The sequence below is a fragment of the Anneissia japonica genome, unplaced genomic scaffold (assembly GCF_011630105.1).
Source record: "Anneissia japonica isolate Jap-2015-1 unplaced genomic scaffold, ASM1163010v1 scaffold287726_len2788222_cov184, whole genome shotgun sequence".
NCBI classification, from domain to species: Eukaryota; Metazoa; Echinodermata; class Crinoidea; order Comatulida; family Comatulidae; genus Anneissia; species Anneissia japonica.
Window position 1 is genome coordinate 1,393,122 of NW_022705125.1, and position 22,332 is coordinate 1,415,453.

Here is a 22,332-nt window from a genome sequence, read left to right on the forward strand (position 1 = left end):
TATTTACAATCAATTATAAACATTAAAGAAGAAAAAATTGAGAGCAAAAATGAAAATGGACTAAACTAGGACTTGAGCACGGGCCTTCTGCTGTGTGTACATTTTCTAATGGGGTTTCGTATATAATTCAAACCCATCAATTTCTTTGAACTATAATATTAAAATATAAAAAATATATATAAATATTTTAAAATATAAGTAAAATAATAATTTACTATCACTCCACATTGGATATGTAGTTCAATCCTCCTTGGGACATTAGCAGTTGTTGCGCTAGCGGGGGTCAGGGAGGGCAATTCCCTTCCCCACCACTCCGGCGGACAGGCCACGACGACGTCTTTACACCAAATATATTAATTTACCTATTCAAATAACGTTATTTTGATTGCCAATAATATTGTAATATATATAAGCACAATTTTGGCCCATCTATCTAAGCCATACAAAAACTTTCCCCATGAAACCTACAAGACATTTTTATCACTAAGGCTCTATCGGCCCCTTACTTTTAACCCACTTTTAACCCATTTCGGACCCCTGTCGTCAAATTTTGGAGCCACTGGATATGAGAGGCTAGATACCATTCATATTATAATAAACGTCCCATGTTTATAGCTGTTAAGTTGTACAGATTTTCATGAATAATTCTAATTCCTATTACCCCTTGGGGAAAGCTCTATTATGTATAATTCTGACGTGTATTGACTGTGTAATTATGTGACATCTCATTCTGTCATTCATTTGATGGCGCAAAATAATTATTTCCGCTTTCGACTAGTAAGAAAAACAAGAAACGTATTGAAAAGAAAAAGAAGACATAATTAAAAGAAAAAGAGAATCCACGCTTCCGTTTGAAAGAGAAAATAGAAAACTGTACGCTTTGTTGTTAAGATTCCCTGTTGTGAACAAACGAGAGTACCGGTTCACCTGGGAGCTCAGATACGAAGTGCCCCTTAGAAGGAGAAAAAACTTACTGCACGAGCTTGTCCACGCCTCTACTCTTTGGGACTCTCTTTTATACTGTATAAATCTAACTACACTGCATTGCGTATAATTCTGAATGTTCCTTTATTCAATGAAGCCTTTTAGTGTCAAAACTAGGTTGACAATATTTCCTAATCATATTGCATATCGTGCAAATAATATTATTTTTTCGCAACTTCTACAACAAATCCCTTATTATTATGAGGAAAATTTTACATCAAACATTGGTGGCGCCAGTCACACAATAGCTAATCAAGGAATGGGTATGATACAGAACGCATACACTTACATTACTTTTTTACATTTTGGATTGTCTGTATAGCGCAATTATCATTAGTTTTCTTTAAGCATCACGATCAGTAACTTTCTACCAATTACTGACATTTTTTTACTCTGACCTTCATTTTGTATTATCAATTCTGAGGCTTTACCTCCCTTTAGTCGACATTCTAACTTAAACGGTCAAAGATGCATTATGAATAACTACTAAATATCAATGGATTGATTGATCAATAATCTATCGACTGATCGATTTATTGGTTGGTTGTTTTGGGCAATTATTAGATGTATCGAATAATACAATGATCGATTGATTGGATGGTTGATCGATTATTATATGTATCGATTTTGTCGATTGACCGACGGATTGGTTAATCGTTTTGTCGATTGGTCGATTTTTACCGGCGAGTGATCGATTGTTCAACTGATTGATTGATTGATTGATTGATTGATTGATTTACTCACTCACTCACTCACTCATTCATTCATTCATTCATTCATTTATTCATTCATTCATTCATTCATTCATTGACTAATTGACTGACCGATTAGTCTATTAATTGGTTGGTCAATTGATTAATTGATTGATAAATCGAATGATTAATCGACTGATCGTTTCATTGATTGATTATTTCGTTGATTGATTGATTGGTTGGTTGATTGCGTAAGAGAGAGATTGATTGATTGATTGACTAGATGACAAATTGATTGATTGATTCATTCATTCATTTATTCATTCATTCATTGGTTGATTGAATAAATGGATTGATTGATTGATTGATTGATTGATTGAATATATTGATTCATTCATTCATTTAATTATTGATTGAAATGTACGAACGTAAAACACTTGGAATGCTTTCCATTTTACCACAAAAATCCAACATTTCAAAATGCATTTGCAAACAACATACAGTGTACTAGCGTACACACATAAATACATACATTCACGCGAACAGGTTCGTTGACTAGCTAGTTATCAACATAATATCCCAGGTCGTTAAGACCAATGACATTATCCCAACTGATCGATCTGCCGCTTTAGTATCGCGATTCAGTCTTAGATGTTTTTTTTTTTATATTTTGTTTTGTAGAGATAGGCTATGTACATTGATAAATACATTAGAATTCACATCGTTTCGTCATCTCATACAGAGGTACAACATGACTTTTTTTTTTTTTGGAAAATCTTACGTACATAATATATACAAAACATGACTATCATGATAAACCTAGACAAAATCTCAAAATTCAAAATAAACTCTGAATGTAAATAGACCTATCATGCGCACTTCGTTCCTAGTCTAATAGTACAAGGTAAGAACGAGTATTATACCGTAAATGTTCCCATTAACGCTTATAACTTTGTTTTTTTAAAGGGGTTTTGTGTGGGGTGGGGGCCTTCAGTGCGGTAACTATCCAGATTATTACATTATTATTACAAATTATTGTATTGCTAAAATGTATTGCTTATAAACCTATTTGATGTGTTGCAATGTAAGTATAATTTAATCCATAAGAATTCGGTTATTCAGTATGCCTAGTAGCCCCATGATACGAAACATCAAAGCAAGTTTAGTAAGTTGTGTAAATCTAAATAGAGTATATATTATATATATATATATATATACAGTATATACACAGTATATATATATGTATATATATAATATATATGTATATATATATATATTATATATATATATTATATATATGTATATTTTACTGGGCGTAAAACCCCCAGTAAAGTCATTTCGTCATTAGTAGTATCGTACCTTACCTCTACAAAACAGCCGGGGGCAAGTAGCGCGAGGAAGAGTTTCCGAGATTTATATCTCTTACCTAAGTGATTTCACATTTATGCGGCCGCTGCAGAACCTCCTCCCCCAAGGTGGATCCGCCACTCTAGGTTAAATTTATTTATCTAATAGCGAATGTCGTATAACAATACAAATCTGTATTTACAAAATAGCCAACTGCACCACATTCGCCCTAGTACTCTTTGTGCGTTGATATTTACTAAAAGTCTAGGCCCACATTGATTTAGAATGACAATACGCGGCTGGTTTAAAGAATACAAGGCTTAAGAATAAATAAATTGTCATTGCCATGAAATCATTGATAATCAACAAAACAAGTGTTTACATATCAACAGATACTTCAATTATAAATTAAATAAAAGAGAGCCTAGCGTAGCAGAAGCAATTCATTCATTATTGGAATGATAGCCTTTAGGTATCAGACTCTGATCTTTTGTATGCAGCGCCACCTGGGTCATTTTTAAAATCTGTGTAACAATGCTACATATCGCTATTTTAGTTACTTTGTCTTATAGAGAAAGCATAATTACATTTTGTTTTAAGTTAAAGGTATTACACTAATACCTGAACCTTGGAAACCTCCTCCGCTATGAATATTAACATAGCTGTTGCAGTAATGGTGAAAAGTGTACTGAACAAATTAGAAGCAGTCTGTCGACCCAGTAACACCATGCAAAACATCAAATAAAGTTCAGCATGAGCGTTTTATATATATATATATATATATATATATATATATATATATAGAGGAAGGACTAGTATGCCTATAGACAGACTCTTGTTGACTTTTATCCGGACCGCACCCTTCGCTTGTTAGTAAAGCCTCATTCGGGCCGTTTGTTTCGTCTTTTAGTTTCAACTCGACGGTGGCGATTTCGCACTTACTGTCAATTTCTGTCTCAGCTATAGAATGTTTTCCGTTTTCCTGTAAGTAGTAATCTGTGTTGGTGCTGAGTTGCTGTGTTACAACATTTTGGTAACTTTCTTTATCCTGACGATATCTGCCAATGTAGTGGCCGAGTTTTATTAAAAAGAATGATTCTACCCAGCGGGGTGGAGGGTTGACGTTTTTGCTACAGAAAATGTTGAGGACAATCGATGTGACCAACATGGCTACACATCCCATTGTTATTACGAATGTGAAATAATAACCTGTGAAATAAACAAAAATCATTTCAACAACCCATTATTATTATTATTATTCATAATACTAATGATGACGGTGATGATAAGGATGAACATCATGATGCTGATGAAGATGATGCTGTTGATGATGATAATGTTAATAGAGCACCGCAGTCGTGTCGTCACAACACCAGGTGGAGCCCTCTTGACGTTGGTTGCGTTCATTTACGCTTGAATGACTACATAATCTTAATGGTGGTTTAGAATGGTTTCTTGAATAGGCATTTTGAAACCTAATAATTTACCATCAAAATTTAATAAAAACACAAAAAGCTCGCATTATATTAGTTATCGAACACACAATTAATCATCAAATAATATTTACAAAGAAAAATTAAGGTACAACTTAATAATTACGTTAGAAATTGGGATCAATGGTTTGTCAGTGAAGAAAATGGTCGATAGCAACGGAGTAGTATCACGTGGTATCATGACGTAACACTGTAGTACTGTATAGTAGTGTTGATGTCAATATAAATGCACAAAAGATATATTAATAATATTAAAAATAGTAATAGCAAATATATCTCATTAGTATTCGTAGTAGCAGCAGCAGCGACAGCAGCGGCAGCAGCAGCAGCAGCAGTCTGTAGTAGTAATAGGGCCTAGTAGTAGTAGTAGTAGTAATAGTAGTTTTAATTTAAAAGTTACCAAACTACCTATAAAAACAGAATGGAACGGTAACCATTGAAATAGGAATTAAAGTATAATTCCTTTCTCCCTGTGGTTAATAACAATTATGATTGAAAATTAAAGGCTCTAGAGAGGAAAAAATGTTTGATAAATTGTACAACTGATTTAAGATCCACTAACCCAAAATTGGACTTCCTTCAGCAACTGGTGGAAGACTTTCCGAGATAAGTTGTTGAAGTACCAAAAGGCTTAGTACAATTGTCATACCATATGAAATCTTTTCACCGCAATCAGGAGGCATCAGGTACACCAACGTCGACATGAAGGATAAAAGTACACATGGCAATATGATATTCGACACGTAGAACTCGTATCGTCTCTTTAAAATGAGGTACATCTTTATCGTGGCGTAGTCGTAGGTGGCGCTTGTCGTCCGCAAAACTGCGTCTGCGGTAACCTCTTTTAATTCCCATATGCCGTTTTCGGTAAAATCCGTCAATGAACTTTCGCTTCCCTGCATTAGATCCAGCTGAACTTCATGTCCTTCGTAGGCCCATGATCCGAATTCGAGAAGACATGATTGAGTATCAAATGGGAAATATTGAACATCCATTTTACACGAGCTGATGAAAATTGCTGGAGACGACCACTCGACTACTCCATCTGGATACACGGTTGCAAATAGGTCGGTCTTCTTGTTCTTTAACTTACCATCCACACTATAGAAAAGTACATGGTTATATACATTGTCGCACGAAATACTGATAATAGGTTTACTGTGTGACTAAAGGAAATATTTTAAAACTGTCCTTACTCGTTGTAGAGAATAATATCCGGGCGCCATATTCGATTGACGTCTACTCGTATCTGGTATACGTTAGTTTCCGACGAATTCCACTGCAGATATTCGTCGACCCATTTCTAAAAAAATAGGCAGCAAGATAATAATTATACAGCGCCCCCAAACAGTCGTGAATGGCCTATACTTTCTATTCTAATGATGTTTCCATGACAATAACCTATACTTACGTACTTCAGCCAACCACTGACCGTCATTTGTTGATCCCGCTCATCCTATTTGTTTATAAAGAAATTGTTATTAGCGTAATTTACTCATAACACAAAGGTGAATAAAGAAAGTCATAATTGCGGGAAACTAGAGAATAATAATTTAACAAAAGTAGATTGTACTTGTTTGTATTACCTAATAAAGCTAATAGCATACTTAAGTATAAAAAGTAATCAATTTTAATATTGAATTGTTCAATTTTATTAGCTCATGATAATTATAGAAAACAGATTAAGATCAGTTTAAAAGATTAAAATGTGTCTAGAAACAGAAACAACATTTGTTTAATCATACAATTACAGACAGCAATAAATTGTACTGAGGTATAAAGAAAAAAACACATACAATAAAAAAAACTGCCACAACCCAGGAGAGACCAATAACACAAGGTGATTATGAAGGTCCCGATGGCAACTATGCTAATAACATTCCATATAATGAAATAAATTTTAAGTAAAAGTTGTCGTTAAGTGAGTTACTAGGACGTTAAGTGTTCTTGTTTCTTTCGTATTAGTAGTCGCAGTAGCAGCAACAACAGAGCAGCAGCAGCAACAATAGTTGTAGTAGAACTTCAGTATTAAGTACCGTAAGTCAAGTATCTAGTATCAGAAATTAATCGTCATTGCGTAAGATTCGATTTTTTTTTCTCAAATTAGCTTTGCTCCGCTTAGTCATATTTAAGCGTTATTGCATATACTTCAAATGAATTATGAAAGTGTTGCAAGTATCGTTGATGGGCGTGCATTAGCTGGTACTAAGAAGTATTTTCTTCTTAGTACCGTTATTCTAATATGCCTTTTCTAAAATGGACCTACATAGTTGTTAAGAATTGTCGGTACTAATAATATCAAATTAGTGATTATAAATACACACAATTCTAGTTAAGATTTTCATTTAAGTTAAGATAAATGAAAGCCAAGAATGATATGTGCTGTGTATAGTAAGAATTAAGACGGAAACATTGGTACAGGTTACCATTTCATGCAAACTGTGATGAAATAATGGTTATAATCATGTTCGGTCATTCTTAATGTGTTAGGTGCGAAACACTTTTGCACAAATTAATATCAACTGAAATATAAAATAGTTTAATGTAATTTCAATTCTATTTCTCTCTTTAAAATATGTTTAAGTAATACGAAAGGGAAAAAGCTGAGCCATGGCCATAATAGTAATACTACAATGTAACAAGTTGTCAGAATATCCGATCACCAGCAAAACACTTACGGATGGATTCGTAGTAAAACGCACCCAAGAACTCATAATTTGAAAATCCTCACATCCCAAGTGCTAAGCTCAGACAATTTAACTGCATTTGTCGATCAATCACACTCATTAACGCGTACCCGGAGTGGTTGTTGTCATTGAATATATCACGGTAATAGCAATGATAACACTGAAAACCTACAGTCGCACAATTAGTTGCTCACTGATTTATTCATCTTTAGTTATGTATTCCAATTCAACTCGCATAATTATTTCAACTATTTTGTCAATATGACCTTGATAAAAAGTGCAAACGGTTTATTCTGAATAAACTCCAGGGTTTATTTTTTATTAGCATTACTAGCATCATCGATCGATTTTAAACATTTGGATTGTCTTGATGTAACGAACAAAACGTATTTTACAATGTAACATATTTCCTTACAAATATTGACTGTGTGAACTTTGACACTCTAAATCAAAATGTTCGTTGTAATTAAAAGATATGAAAGCATACAGTAAATAGCTAAGCGTAAGTATATGGACACTCATACCCAATTACTATATTTGCTGGGTCTAAATGCAACATTTTTAACACCGGTCTATATATTTAATTCCCAATATCTTACCAGCGATATGACTTGTGTCACGATGAAGCGCATACTGACACGGCACACTGACTCCTGAAAACGAACTGGACGGCTGCTCGAGGGACCATACTGGCCTAATAATTCCTCAACAAGCAGAGATTCGTTGCTTCGAGTTGAAGCACCTAAATTGGAATAATTTAGTATCCGTTATTACACTGGTGAAATAATATTTAACTTTTAAATTATAAAACTAGCAACAGTATAATTTACCTGAAATACACATTTCGTACCAAGCAACATTTACCTTTTGTTAACAGCAATACTAGTAAAACAAAGAGTCCTTTAAACAATGCATTTATACCTCTTCTTCTTCTGTACATCATTACCAGTCACACACAAAGCAGACAATATGAATTGTACCCAGCGGCAGCGGCATCGAAAAGTCCAATGAGTCGCCGAATTCCCTTTAATTCCGCTCACCAACTTCTATATTAATAATAGTTATGGAAGACACAAATTGATTAAGCACGAATCTGTAGCCGGATATTTGGCTATGAAGACAAATTCACAAACTTAAAATAATTGATGCGTGTACACAGTAATGTTAGCTAACTAGCCTTCGATCGCCGTCCGCTGTGACCAAATGATGGATGATTATTCCTGACGTATTCATCAGCCATTTTTTTAATAGTATCAAGTATCTCAGAATTGCTCACTGCAGTTCACACGCGATGTGATGTAAATGCACGATCAATCATAGTTACCAACTTAAAAGTCATGTGACTTACTTACCTATTAATTGCGCATTATACAATACCTTGAGAAAAAGCATCTATTTAAAAATCTAACTACGGATGTTTACCAGTTTGGGCCCACAGATTATAGCTTATTGTATTGCGCATAATACATATCAAATCAAATCATTATTTATTGCAACACACAAAATGGGTTGAATTTTACAAAAGAAGAAAATGGAAAAATCAAATCAATCAACATTTTAAAAAATTTCGACAAAAAGGACCCACATCACAAAAAACAACAAAAAGAAACAGAAACAATGGGAAAATACATGGTGTGTATGCGCTGAGGTGTCACAAAACAAAAAATAAAACAAGAAATATTTCCTATTAAAAAAAACGCCTCAACTTCAGCTGTGCCTTTATATTCAATCTGTGTATACAGATACTTCAAAATTTATCCTATGTGTAAATTGTGTTATCGAATTTAAGTTAGCTGTTGCAATAAATAAATCTGTAACTGTATTTTCCTATAGATCAATAAATATTGTAGAGTTTACATTATTGAATTTATGGTATAATTTGTTGGTTTTTTTTTTTATTTGTGGGTGTTGTGAAGTACCTGAGTAGAGATCTGGGAATAAATTTAAACAATTTCTTTATTTGAAAGTAGCAGGCGTGTTCCGGATAGAGTTGTGGTGAAGACTGAAGTGTATCACTGCGCAAAACATTCGCCATATGGTTACAAAATATTCACAAATACACACTTATACATATATATTTATAATGTAATAATTTATTTGCTAATACCTGTTAATGTTTTTAAACATATTGACAATAGCAAATATAGAGCTTATGTACTGTTATATTTTGCTGAACAATAAAGCAGGTTTGAGAAACATTGATGAACATTAATTAAGACTCGTGTGAGATCATTTTATACCTTTATGTTTCTTAATAAATGGAACAATATTATTATTTTTAAATTCCTAAATTAATTTAAAACTTAACAAACATACATTATCCATGCTTTTGGTATGGTGATCAAGTTTGGGCACGCCTTTATATCACTATTTTGATATTATTTGTTTATTCATTTAATTTAAATACAGTAAATTTGTTTTGTTAAATAATTTTGCGAACCCTTAAACATCTAAAATTATTATCTTTTTTAATATGCCTATGTAGTTCAGTATTATTATTTGCATATACAGTGATTAGAAACTAAAATAAAGCAATTAAAAAATGGGAATAAAGAAGTACTTCATGGGATTTTAAGATGTAGAGATGAGACAGTATCAATTTTGAAAATATTGCAAAAATTGTATTAGTGTTTAATTGTTTGTAAGCATTGATTGTTGTTTGTAAGCTTTAATTACTCCTTAATCATCAGCTATTGTCGGTCCACTGCTAGAAAAATGTTTCAGGATGTCGACGCCAAATTAATCTTTTTCTCTGGCTTGTTGCACCATTCACTCTTCCCCATTAAATATCGATCTCATCTCTTAATCTTTTACGTTGTTTTCCTTGTTCCTTGTTTTCCTTGTATTTGTTTGTACTCCTGCTGACCCGCTTGAGTTCTCATTATTTTCCATCCATAACATATATAGTTTTCCCGTTTCTATTTCATACCCTCTTCGCAGCCGCTGTTTTGTTCCTAAGACGATTTTTTTGGTAATCATACCCTCTTCGCAGCCTTTATTTGGTTCCTGAGACGTCTTCGCAGCCGCTATTTGGTTCCTGAGACGTATTTTTGGTAACTGCGCATACTCGACATTGCTTGATAACGTCACTTACTCAATGCACATGCTCACTGGCTGTCTAGCGTTTCCAAGCGCATGCTCACTGTGTTTTTGTAGATAATTCAAGGATGTTATTTGGTAACTGCGCATGCGCATTGCTTAGTTCGGAATTCCCATTTCTTCTTAGTGAAAGCTACCGCTACCTACAGTTTCTTAATGGCTATTTCCTCTTGATCGTTACAGCCTAAAGGTGTGGCGCGAAAAAAAACCCATGACTACCATAGAAATCATTAACACCATTCCATTATTTCCTTGCACTCTGTGTCCACTTACCCGGAGTGGTTCGCAAGATCACAACTCACATATGCTCTAATGATTCACTAAAATTAATGATGGAGAACACACAAAAAAAAGAAACAAAACGAATATTAAAAGGTAAGACAAAGATGGGTCTTGAGTCTTTGTTTAAAACATGTAAAGCAGTAAAATCAACACCATTGCATTGTTTCCTTGCACTCTGAGACCACTAACCAGTGGTTCACAAGATCACAACTCATCACAACTGATTAACTATTAATGATGGAGAACACGAGAAAAGAAACAAAACGAATAATATTGTTAAAAGGTAAGACAAAGATGGGTCTAGAATCTTTGTTTAAATGTGGAGAGGAGACTCAACTGGGAGGGTATTTCATAGTGTAGGAGCTGCAAATTGAAGAGATCTTGGAATGAAATACTGCGGTTAATAAAGTACAATGGCTTGATGTGCAGCGGAGGTTAATGACTTCAATCAGGTACAGGAGTGATAATGTGTAGGTTGTCCTAGGTAGTACAATATGTTGAATGTGATGCGTGGTTGTAATAAAATAAGATAATAAATGTCGGATGGATAAATAAAATCACTGGGAGTTTTTACTCAAAACCACCAAACCTTTTGGGCTCAATATTAGGAACTTTCTCCCAGTACACTGAATTAAACAAACGGCATCCACATTTAATCAATAATATCCATAGAGCTGTTCCTATAAAGTACATTTGGTAGGCTTATTAATGTTTACCTTATTAGTGTATGTGTGAGAATCTATGTTATTGCTCTCCGTTAGAATTGGCTTTTAAGCTATAAAACAACCAAGTTGACTAATAATGCTTGTTAATGATATGAATAGTAATATTATTCATATATTATATTATATATATATATAGCATCATGATTACGTGTGATGTGCAATTGCATTCCTCGTGAAACTCATTCTTATCCGAATGATAGACTTTCCTATGTTTTTAAAAGTATTTTTCTCTACTGCTTTTGTTTTTAACCATTAACACCGATAATGGTAAGAGACTGGGCGCGAACCTTTTTTAGAGGAGTGCGCCCCCTTGCATCCCATTACTCGCTACTGCCGAAAGTTACTGTCTATATCCTTATTAATAAAGCAATCCGCAGATTGATAAAGTGTAATGCAGCCTAGTGTATTTTTTTAGAGTCAATTTCACAAAAAGTCGGATAACTTTCACATTGCTTCTTAATTAAGTGACTACGTAGCTACCAAACCTATAGCTTTAGGATACAACGAGGCTTGACGTGCAAAGTGCTTATTATCTTTATTCGGTTAAATGGCAAACAAATTCGAGGTGGTTGATTGATAACGTAAACATTATAATGTGAAGTGAGATATATGCGGGAATATGTATTTGACAGGTGAGTTTGGCAACAACAATAAAGCCAAACGGCGGTTTCCTTCTTAAAGATACCCTGTAGGCCGACTTATAGACAAAGTGTGTCCCTCTGTATAAGGCTAATTGATTCCCAATATCTCGAGTTGTAGCTTGGAATGTAAATGATTGCCTTCCAATCCCAGGGTTCTAATTTTCGATTCCTGTCAATGTTACATAATTTTTTTCTCCCAAATAGAATTGACTCCAATATAATAAGCCTCATAATCAGACTCAGTGTATGTAGAGCATCTTGTCTGTTTTGTCTTGTGAAAGGGATCGACACTTATAAGAGGACAGTGGTTCAGTCCACTATTCTTGGAAATTCTTTGCTTAGCTCATGTGCGTAACTAATGATGTATTTTAAAGCAATTTAATTGAGTATCATGTATATACATATATATATATAATATATACACACACACACATGTATATATATATATATATATATATATATATATATATATATATTAAGCTCTATCTGAGATATCGAGCACTCTACGTCATAGATGATCTGGAACATCTCATATATATATATATATATATATATATATTAGATGTTCATATATATACAATACATAAATCAAGGTAGCCGTTAACACTGTTAAATCATATATAAATCATAAAAGAAATGATAATAATGAATAAAGAAACTGTGTAATAAAAGGCCTCTGGCGAGACTCGAACCTGCGACCTCTCGTTGTCAAGGCGAGTGTCATAACCACTAGACCACGGAGGCTTCCCGTAGTGAAGAATATTGCTGTAAATACAAAGTCAGCGACTTTTAAAGATTTAAAATTAAATTCACGGAAGCCTAATTCCAACATTTTTTTTAAAATAAAATCAGTAGCCTACTAGAAAAAATTTCAACACAAATTATTCTACTATCTTGCAAACCATTCTGAAAACACTAAAGTCTGGTTTCCAAGATATCGTTACGCGCAATCGCTGACACTTTTTGGCGAAACTGAGTGGTCAGTAGCCTTCCGTTTCTTGGGGAAGAGTGTATCGCTTTTCCTGAAGCCAGGCTAAAAGCAAAATGACTGTCGAATGACAGGCTACAACATTGACATGTAGTCATCATGTCGGAAGTCTACTCGAAAACATATCAAAAAATCATGCATCAAGTTAAAGTCCTTAACAGACAAACTAATGCAAAAAAATACGTTTGAAATATTGAATTTCTTTGGCAAAATATCACTCATATCAAAAGGTTATGCATTAAGTTTTGTCATTAGCAAACTAATACAAAAAAATACTTTTGAACTATTGAATTTCCTTGGTAAAAACATGAAGATCACGCATCAAGTTGTTTCCTTAACATACTATACAAAGGATACATTTGAAATATATTCTTGGCGAGCTCTTAGAGGAACTCAGACCATAGCCATAATTTATACATATTCATAGCACTGATTTCATCAAGGAGGGATTGTAATGTTCATTTATTAAATGACAGATGGATTTTAATATAGATTGGAATATTTTATGACAGATTTGATTAAATAACTGATCAGCTATAACATAATAAGTTAAACTTTCAATTTGCACAAAAGTCAGTGTGTGAGTCAGATATGGAAATAAAGGTTATCGTGTTTATCATTAATTGACTTTTTTTTTCTTTTTAAATTTAATTATAGTAATTTGGTGCATATATTTGCTGCGAAGAAGCCAATTCATATTCTTGACAGCAATTTGACCTCTGAAAGATCATTGTTTTAAAAAAAAGGGGGCCTAAGACGACTGAAAAGCGGAGTTTCCTTCTTTCGTTCTGCCGGGTAAAATCAATTACTTTAGGCGACGTTTGTAGACTAACCAACACGTACCAACGTCCGCATGTCACGCTAGCCTTATCCTACTCTAGGCCTAGACTAGCTAGGATGGTATAGGCCTAGGAAGTTTGATATGCGCTATATAAGTATACAATAATAATAATAATAGCCTTGAAGGGACGAAGGTCCCAATGAAAAACAACGTCGCTCCTTGATAGCTAACATTGTCTATTTAACATCACAATAATTCATTATTAGACCTATAGTTGTTTTTTGAATTGTACTCCACAAATCTCAGCCGATACCTCCCACAACTCGAGTAACGTCTCGTATCTATGTCGTGACGTCATGGCTCGCTGGCTCACACTTGCGATGTCTCGCACTTGTTATCAAATAACACGCTGGCTCGCACTTTGGCAACACTCTTTGGCAGTCAACTCGCCCCTAGAAAACCCGCCCTTGGAAACTTGCCCCATAAAAAAATGTGCGTCACTTCCTAGACCATGCAGTCTTCAAAATAAAAATTGTAACCTTTGGTAATCAACTACATTTTCCACATACATAGAAATTTTTGAAACTTTATTAAAAAAAGCCTAAACCATAATTCACCACTATAGACACATTTTGACAAAAATGAAAAATTACGACTTTGTTACCCAATGAGAAGTGTTCTAATATAGACAATGGGTCGTGTCTCATATTATTTGCAATTTGCAATTTCTAGTTATATATATATTTTGTAATATGAAATTAATTTTTAACTTTTTAATGTAATTATTTTAATATTTTGATATTTTTTATATGTATTTTTAATTTTGAATTAATTGACGTTTCTGAAATTTAATTATAATAATATGGTGTATATATATATATTATAATAATATGGTGTATATTTATATATATATATATATATATATATATATATATATATATTGTAATATGATATTATTTTTAACTTTTCTAATGTAATTATTTGAATGTTTTGATATTTCGATATGTATTTTTCCACCTGACCTGTTTTCCTATGTTGTCTTTTTTTGTTGATTGTAAACAAACGTTTTCAGCCTTTGGCTGTTGTTTTGTTTTGTGTGTTATACTTTAATAAATTTAAAAAAATCATACTTGATGGAATATCAGTTTATACAGAAAAAAATTAAACAATAAAGAATGAATTACTTGGACAATAGCAATTAATTATGTAGTGATCATGTGTAGAAAAATCCAATTATTAAAGGGCGCTCTCTATTGTCACCGCCATTGTTGATGGGGGTCTTCCTTGGGGTCCCCTCGTGTAATGTCAGGACTATGTAAGTGGTGCAAAGCATTAAGAGTAGATTACGATGAAAACAAAATCCTGAACGTAGTATAATCTAGATATATACGTTTTACAATAGCGGATGAGGCGTACCCTATCGAATAATCCCCAGTATGGCGTCTGCAGAGCGACATCACTGTGATTGGATCGGTCTACACATAATATGTTGCACAAGATACTACCGGGGCTTTAGTACTTATTATTGAAAAGACCAAAGGGTAGAATTTCCTAATCATAATCGTAAACCACATACTAATAGATAAATTTAAAATATGCAACTTACCTATAAATGTGATGACTGGATATAGTTAAAGTGCATCCATGTCGGATAATTTTTAGTTTAGGCCTAGTAACACATTAATATTTTTTATTTGCATCCTTCTCAATTTTTTTCTCTACGCTGGCGCAATACTCGTATGGTACATAATCTCCACCTACTACCATTACTAGATTATTTAATAATCAATATTTCAGTTTTCGTGAGCTAAATTTGAGCTAATATACTGTATAATTAGTCTTAAAAGTGGTGTTGTCAACTTTTATACTGATTGTAGACTAACACGGCTACACCTTTTCGTCATCGTCATACAAAATGTGTAGAGTCCGGACACGAATACCACCGATTTTCGTCGGATTGCAAAATGAAATGTTAAAAATTGAAGGCTAGGCCTAGAAAATGCAGATAATCCAAGATTTTGCTATGGGAAAAGGGTAATCTGTTTTTATTCTGTTTGTATTTTGCGCTTAAGGATGTAGAATAAAGTCCATGTTTTTTACGTATCTCTAAATATTTTAAATTCGAGCCTGTGTTTATTTCTTTAACTGTTTCATTGACGCAACTGTTTTTTTCGTTTTCATGGCACTCAACTCCTAAACCGAAATAAGTTGTCTAAAGGTCTTCTCTAACTTTTACTCCGCCTCCTAAACATACGTGTGAAATCACAGAGTTACTAATTACATTACTACCATAAGTATTTTTTTACCAATTTTACTGTCAGTAAAATAAGGATGAGTTCTATTTGTTGTTAACTTATGACACTCGGACGATCATTTTTAGTAACGTGTACGAACTGAGCAATAATACTTCCTTAAGGACCATGCATATTTTTTATCAGACAGACAGACAGACAGACAGACAGACAGACAAAATAGGAATCAAAGTTCATTTATCTGAGGAATATTATTCCTGACTGTATAATTTTTTTAAAATTATTACAATGATGTTCAATCAAACGACGTTTATTTTATTATTTATTATTATTTGTTTTATTTCGGAAACAATGTCCATAATTACAGGTACTGTATTACAAGTACTGTATCAACACAGAATTATGATTGTTTAAAGGGCATCCATTTCATTACTATCCATGAGAACAATATACAGTAAGCGTATACAATTCACTAACTGTTCTCACAGCTCCTAATTCTCAATATAAAAACCATAATATATTGACTTTCATAAATTCTCCAGAAACTTAAAGGCGCGAAACAACAACGTCACTGGCGATGATTGCTAAGAATACATTTTACTGCAAATACCCAGTTCATTATACGGCTTTTTCTGATTATTCTATAGCGGTACGCCTTGAGCAGGTCATACCTCTAAATAAAATTCATCTTTGTCATAAAATGTAGATTCAATATTTTCATTACCCTTGTAGTCATGCCGCAGGCGACGGGAAACTGTTTTTAGCGTTCTTCTGACCAGTGGCGTATCTAGAAGTCTTGAAATGGGGGTGTTGATGGGGGGGGGGTGCGAAGGTGAAGTTGGGGGTCTAGATGATCAATTGAGGGGCGCTATTTTGCAAAATAAGGTGACTTTAGGTGATTTTTAACTACTTGACCGTGATTTTTGGTGGGGGCCACTGGGGTACACGAGTAATTTTATTTTGGAGGGGGGCGTGCGCCCCCGTATTCCCCCTCCCGTAGATACGCCACTGCAGATAACATAGCAGAGTATAGTTCTTTGCACGTACGCATTGACACAAAGCATGGTCTTTATGGTGTTCAGGCATTTGGGTCAAACGTAATTAAGGGGGTCATTCTTTCTTTCTTTCTGGCAACTTCAAAACGCTACTAATGGTAAACGATCGGGTCGATTTCAATCAACCTTGATTGAAATCTGTTTTTACTCAAATTTACTAGGAATGATCTGACTGGGTTCATATTTTACTTAACATATTTGCTATTTATTATTATTATTATTATTATTATTATTATTATTATGATTATTATTATTATTATTATTATTATTGTTGTTGTTGTTGTTGTTGTTGCTGCTGCTGCTGCTGCTATTGTTGTTGTTGTTGTTGTTGTTATTATTATTGACTGGGTTTTATGTTTTACTGAACATATTTGTTATTTATTATTATTATTATTATTATTATAGTTGTTGTTGTCGTTGTTGTTGTTGTTCTTATTATTATTATTATTATTATTATTATTATTATTATTATTATCAAATTTAATATTATTGTTGCTATTATTATATTATTATTATTATTATGTAAATTTTGTGTAGAATATTTTATTTTACGCTTGTGTTCCGCCTTCAAAACATGATTAGAGGACGATGATATTGACGTATAAACATTATTACTGTCACTAATTAGTAAATACAGTAAATTGGCTGGTTTTGTGCAACAGTTAATCATTTCGTCAATTGTATTCGCCTTTATGAAAGCATTGTCTACCTGTTGATAATCGTTTTGGTTTATAGACAAATTTTGACGTTTGATTAACAATGAAGGTCTTCCATAATTACTAGAATTTTAGTTGTGATATTAGCGACGTCAGGCAGTCTAGTTCGTAATATTTGTATCAATATGGATCCGTTTTCAGATCAGGGCTGGAAATATTTTCGATGAGGATGATTAAAATTATGAAGTATGAGATAACCGTAAATAATGATAGCCTACATTGTGCTGTTTATATAGTACCGGTATTGTGTTGTGAAATTATGTTCTATAATTAGCACCGAATTCATTTAGAAAAACATAATATGAATAATATACATATACACTAGGCATTTACATTAAACTTTTTTTTAAATTAATAATAATATAGGCCTACAGTAATAACTATTATTATTATTAAAAATTTTAAAAATAAATAAATTAGTCATGTAAAACGCCGCTGATTATAATGTACCGGTATATAGAAATGTTAATGTTAATACTTTAATATATATATATTGTCTCTTATACACATCTAGATGTGTCTAAGAGACAGGCCATAATAAATAATTTACAAGTGATTAACTTTCATTAAAAACACAAGTTAGTTTTTATACTTTTTGCTACGATAATTTAAATGGTTTGAAAGACAACGGCTGAAGTTACAACATGACCAATAATTAAAAATTTAATAACGGTTTAACTATTTAATGTTTTATTATTTGAATTATTATTATTAGTTCAGCACCACAAACAGTATGTATAAGTTCTACTGTTTTCTCTACTCTCTCCGTTCCACGCGCCTCAGGATATTGGTTAAGTAACAATTATTGTTGTGTCTTCTTAATAATGTTGATAATAGTAGGTCTACAGTAATAATAATAATAATAATAATAATAATTATTATTATTATTATTATTATTATTATTATTATTATTATTATTATTATTATTATTACTATTATTATTATTATTATTATTATTATAAAAAATGTTTCTGTGTTTGCTCTAGGTATAATCAATGTATTATTCATCGAATTTACCAAATTTCCCTTTACAATATTAATCATCCATTTCTTCTCACCGCTAATTAAGATTGCAATCATTATGTTATGAGGTATAGTACTGCTAGTATATTTTGAAAACGATCAAAATAAGTACACATGGTTTCAATACCGCTGTTATTTTATGTTTTAATATATTACACACAGGGAACAGTTAAATTACATTGTTAATTTCACTGTTCCCTGATTAGAACAATGTCATTGTCCAAAGCAGAGGCAGCGGAAGTAAGTAATTATCTAATGCAAATAATTGATGAAATAAATGACAACAAACAATGAAACAAGTTATCCTCCATGAATATGCAGTTAAATTTGCACAGAAATTAATTTTTACAATATATATATATATATTTTTTTTTTTTTTTGTGAGGGGCATTTTTAATTTAATTTTAATTATTATTACCTCCTCCAACAATTAAGGGCTTATATCTGCATCATTATTACAACAGTGTTTACATAAAGAAGATGAATAATATGATATAATGGTCGTCTGCTGCTCTAGCGAACCAATGCTTAAAAACTTCCCGCGTTCTAATATGCATTATGGTTAACATTCAACATTTTAAAATATATGAACTTCGACAGTATATTTTACCTTACCATAGTAGTATATTGTCTATGTATCGATATACCCTACTTCTCTTACTTCCAGCTGCTATCCTTCCGTCAGCCTGTCCATCACGCAGTTTGTCAATGTTGCGTTTTGTCAGTTTAAACGTCGATTCATGGATAATTGTACGTGACAGTGCTTTACTTTGCTGGGTAATACACTGCTGGTACCAGGCCATGTTGGCTTGTTATCAGTTGAAAGAATAGGCCTAGATACAGTATATCGTGACTGTACAACTTCATCACAGCATTTAAACACACATACACACTATGTAATTTAAGTGTAAAATGTGTTTTTAATGACTTCTTTGTGATGCACCACTGAACAATTTTATTGGAAGAGGCGCAATATAAAATATATTATTATCATTATTATTATTATTATTATTATTATTATTATTATTATTATTATTATTATGTATATTATATGCATAATATAAGAAATGTTACACGTCTTGCGGTAATGGATAGTATAGCATTTTAATGATTTTTTTTTCTACTTGATTTATCCTTTTAATGTTTCTTGCAATTAATTTTAATTAAATTGTACATAACACGCAATACGGAACTTGGCTACGTAGTGTTATCTTATGAGACGAGTAAATAATAAAAGTGATATACATATTTAAATGACACTATTGAACTTTTCGATTGTCTTGTGCCAATGAAAGCAAATTTCCAAAGCAATTTTTCGACCAGTAGAAATTAGCTTATCTTACAACTTGATTTGTTCTTGTATTCGAGCATTGTGTTTATCATGTAGGCCTACCTGTATGTTTGTTGATAACTAGGCCTTTTCACGCATGTGCAAAAGAGTGTGAACTTTTGTGCTTCTAATTGGGTGTCCATATAGACTGCAAAAGGTCCCTTGTTGGAATCCCGGTTGGGGCAACTTCTTAAACTTACAAATTCTGTTTTTTATCGTTCAACACGTTGTATATAGGCCTCCCTATTTAATATATGTAAGATATATTCTAATAATTTAGCAAAGTAAATTTTATTCCCAATAATATTTAATTACTAACAACCTTGACTCTCGTCGTCATTTTTTAAAACCTAATTCTTTCATGTTCGTCAGCAGCTTACCCGCAACTCGTAATGGTTTTCAACAAGTATAATTATAATGGAAGGTCATAATAATCAGTTACTTACACAGTGGTAAGACTAAATACACAAAATTGAATATTAAAAGCAAATATAACTGAATTTGAGATGAACAGTGGTGTCGGGAGTTTACAAGCATATATTATTAAATTGTATCTGCAATGACACATTATCCGCTGATTGTGTTTGATGATGCTATAATTATATAGACCTTTCTGCTATAAAAGCCTACTTTAGTATTTAATATCATGCGTATCAGTAAATCAGTAAATGGCAAAATTAGCATCCAAGACCATCAAAACTCTACATTATTTGGGGCCTTGGGCCAGAAATTACCGCCAGTACACATGATGGTTCTCACCTAATAGCAAAAGGGCACAGAGTCCACCCTGCCGATCTCCACTCCCAAAACACATCTTATCGTTCAAACTTACCCCGGTATTCTTAAAACGAACTTTAGTCGTAGTTCGAGCTAAAACTTAAAAATTATGCCATTTCGTATTCTTAAAACGAACTTCGACTAGCACTGCAACTAAATGACGCGAACCTCGACTAAAATGACACCTCCACAGGCCGATTTTTGTTGGTAGTTGGTATAATACATAGGCCCACATGAGTATTAAGCAGCACAATAAAGAAGTGTTGAAATTTTTAAGTAAATAAAAATAATTCTTAAAAATCATAAGAACTGAATGCGTGCGTGCGTTTAATGGAACAACGCGTCATGTGTTTATAAAACAAGCATGATTTTCTGGTCCTGTTCCTGATTGGTTAGTTGTTTTTGACGTTTTTATTAACAATCTGGGAAGGTACATTGCGAAATTAAAGAAATAAAGAATTCGTCGAAATAATAAGGTTTACATCGTAGAGAACGGTACCATAGAGAGCACTGTACTGCACAGTTTATTAGAAGTACTCCCTGGCTTACAAAAAAAATACATAATGCAGACGATCTAAAAATTCGCACTCACCTTCCTACAGTTGGATCTTCGGATGAGTTAACGAATTTCATTCGTCGAATTGCCAGCTCCCAATAGTCTTGATGAGTAATATACACAACAGTAAGGGTACACGCATAAACAGTTAGCATCCAGCTAAATTAATATTATCATTATCGATTACTGATTTATTGTCAGTGGATAGCTTTGTGAAGCCTGGTGCTTACTGCCAACGGATCCTACTCCGCTCCCTCCGAGCACTAGACAGCCGTCTGCTGATTGTCGGGTGGCTGTCTGAACGGATGGATGGTCATTAATAAAAGAGCAATTCTTTGCGCGCGCTTCGTGGCGTTGCGTTCTCCATAAAATCATTTTGATCATAAATCGAAAATCATAAAATCGATTTGAAATCTGGCTGCCAAAATGATTCAAATACTCCTTGTTTCTTTTCCAACATGTCAATCAATATTGAACAATGCAATGCATATTTATTATTTTTCTGATAAAATAGGCCTACATTTCTAAATTAATATGTCTATGGTCGATATTATTATTATTATTTTTTATTTATTTATTATTATTATTATTACTGTTATTAATAATATTATTCTTATTATTATCATTATTATTATTAGGCCTATTATTATTACTATTATCATCATTATTATCATTATTATTATTATTATTATTATTATTATTATTATTATTATTATGTAATCAGCCAATTATAATTACTAATAATAAATTAGAAATAGTCATTGTGTATAGCATGTTGTTATATTGTAGACCTGTACTTTGAGGGTCATTGTAATAAACTCTCTTGAGTTATACGAGGACTACAACTCTCATGAAGTACTTTACTAAATAAATAAATCAATCACGTTTCGCGAAACTTTTTTAT

The 22,332-nt window shown here is 32.8% G+C and overlaps 1 protein-coding gene across 1 annotated transcript; it reads right to left on the reverse strand.

Moving 5' to 3' along the window:
• Positions 1–3,466: 3,466 nt before the first annotated feature.
• LOC117105327 (neuronal acetylcholine receptor subunit alpha-10-like) lies at positions 3,467–21,689 on the reverse strand. The gene is made up of 8 exons (XM_033246448.1): positions 21,465–21,689; positions 8,068–8,249; positions 7,803–7,945; positions 5,928–5,972; positions 5,713–5,819; positions 5,079–5,617; positions 3,837–4,232; positions 3,467–3,588 (listed from the first exon to the last, which is right to left on the reverse strand). Exons 2-8 carry the CDS (start codon positions 8,144–8,146, stop codon positions 3,467–3,469), a joined length of 1,431 nt encoding a protein of 476 aa, XP_033102339.1. The 5' UTR covers positions 8,147–8,249; positions 21,465–21,689.
• Positions 21,690–22,332: the final 643 nt, after the last annotated feature.

Coding starts and splice junctions, on each gene's coding strand:
- LOC117105327 (XM_033246448.1), bottom strand. CDS start 8,146: ATGATGTACAGAAGAAGAAGAGGTATAAATGCATTGTTTAAAGGACTC. Junction 7,946..8,067: donor AGTATTGCTGTTAACAAAAG/GTAAATGTTGCT, acceptor ATTCCAATTTAG/GTGCTTCAACTCGAAGCAAC. Junction 5,820..5,927: donor TCAGTGGTTGGCTGAAGTAC/GTAAGTATAGGT, acceptor CTATTTTTTTAG/AAATGGGTCGACGAATATCT.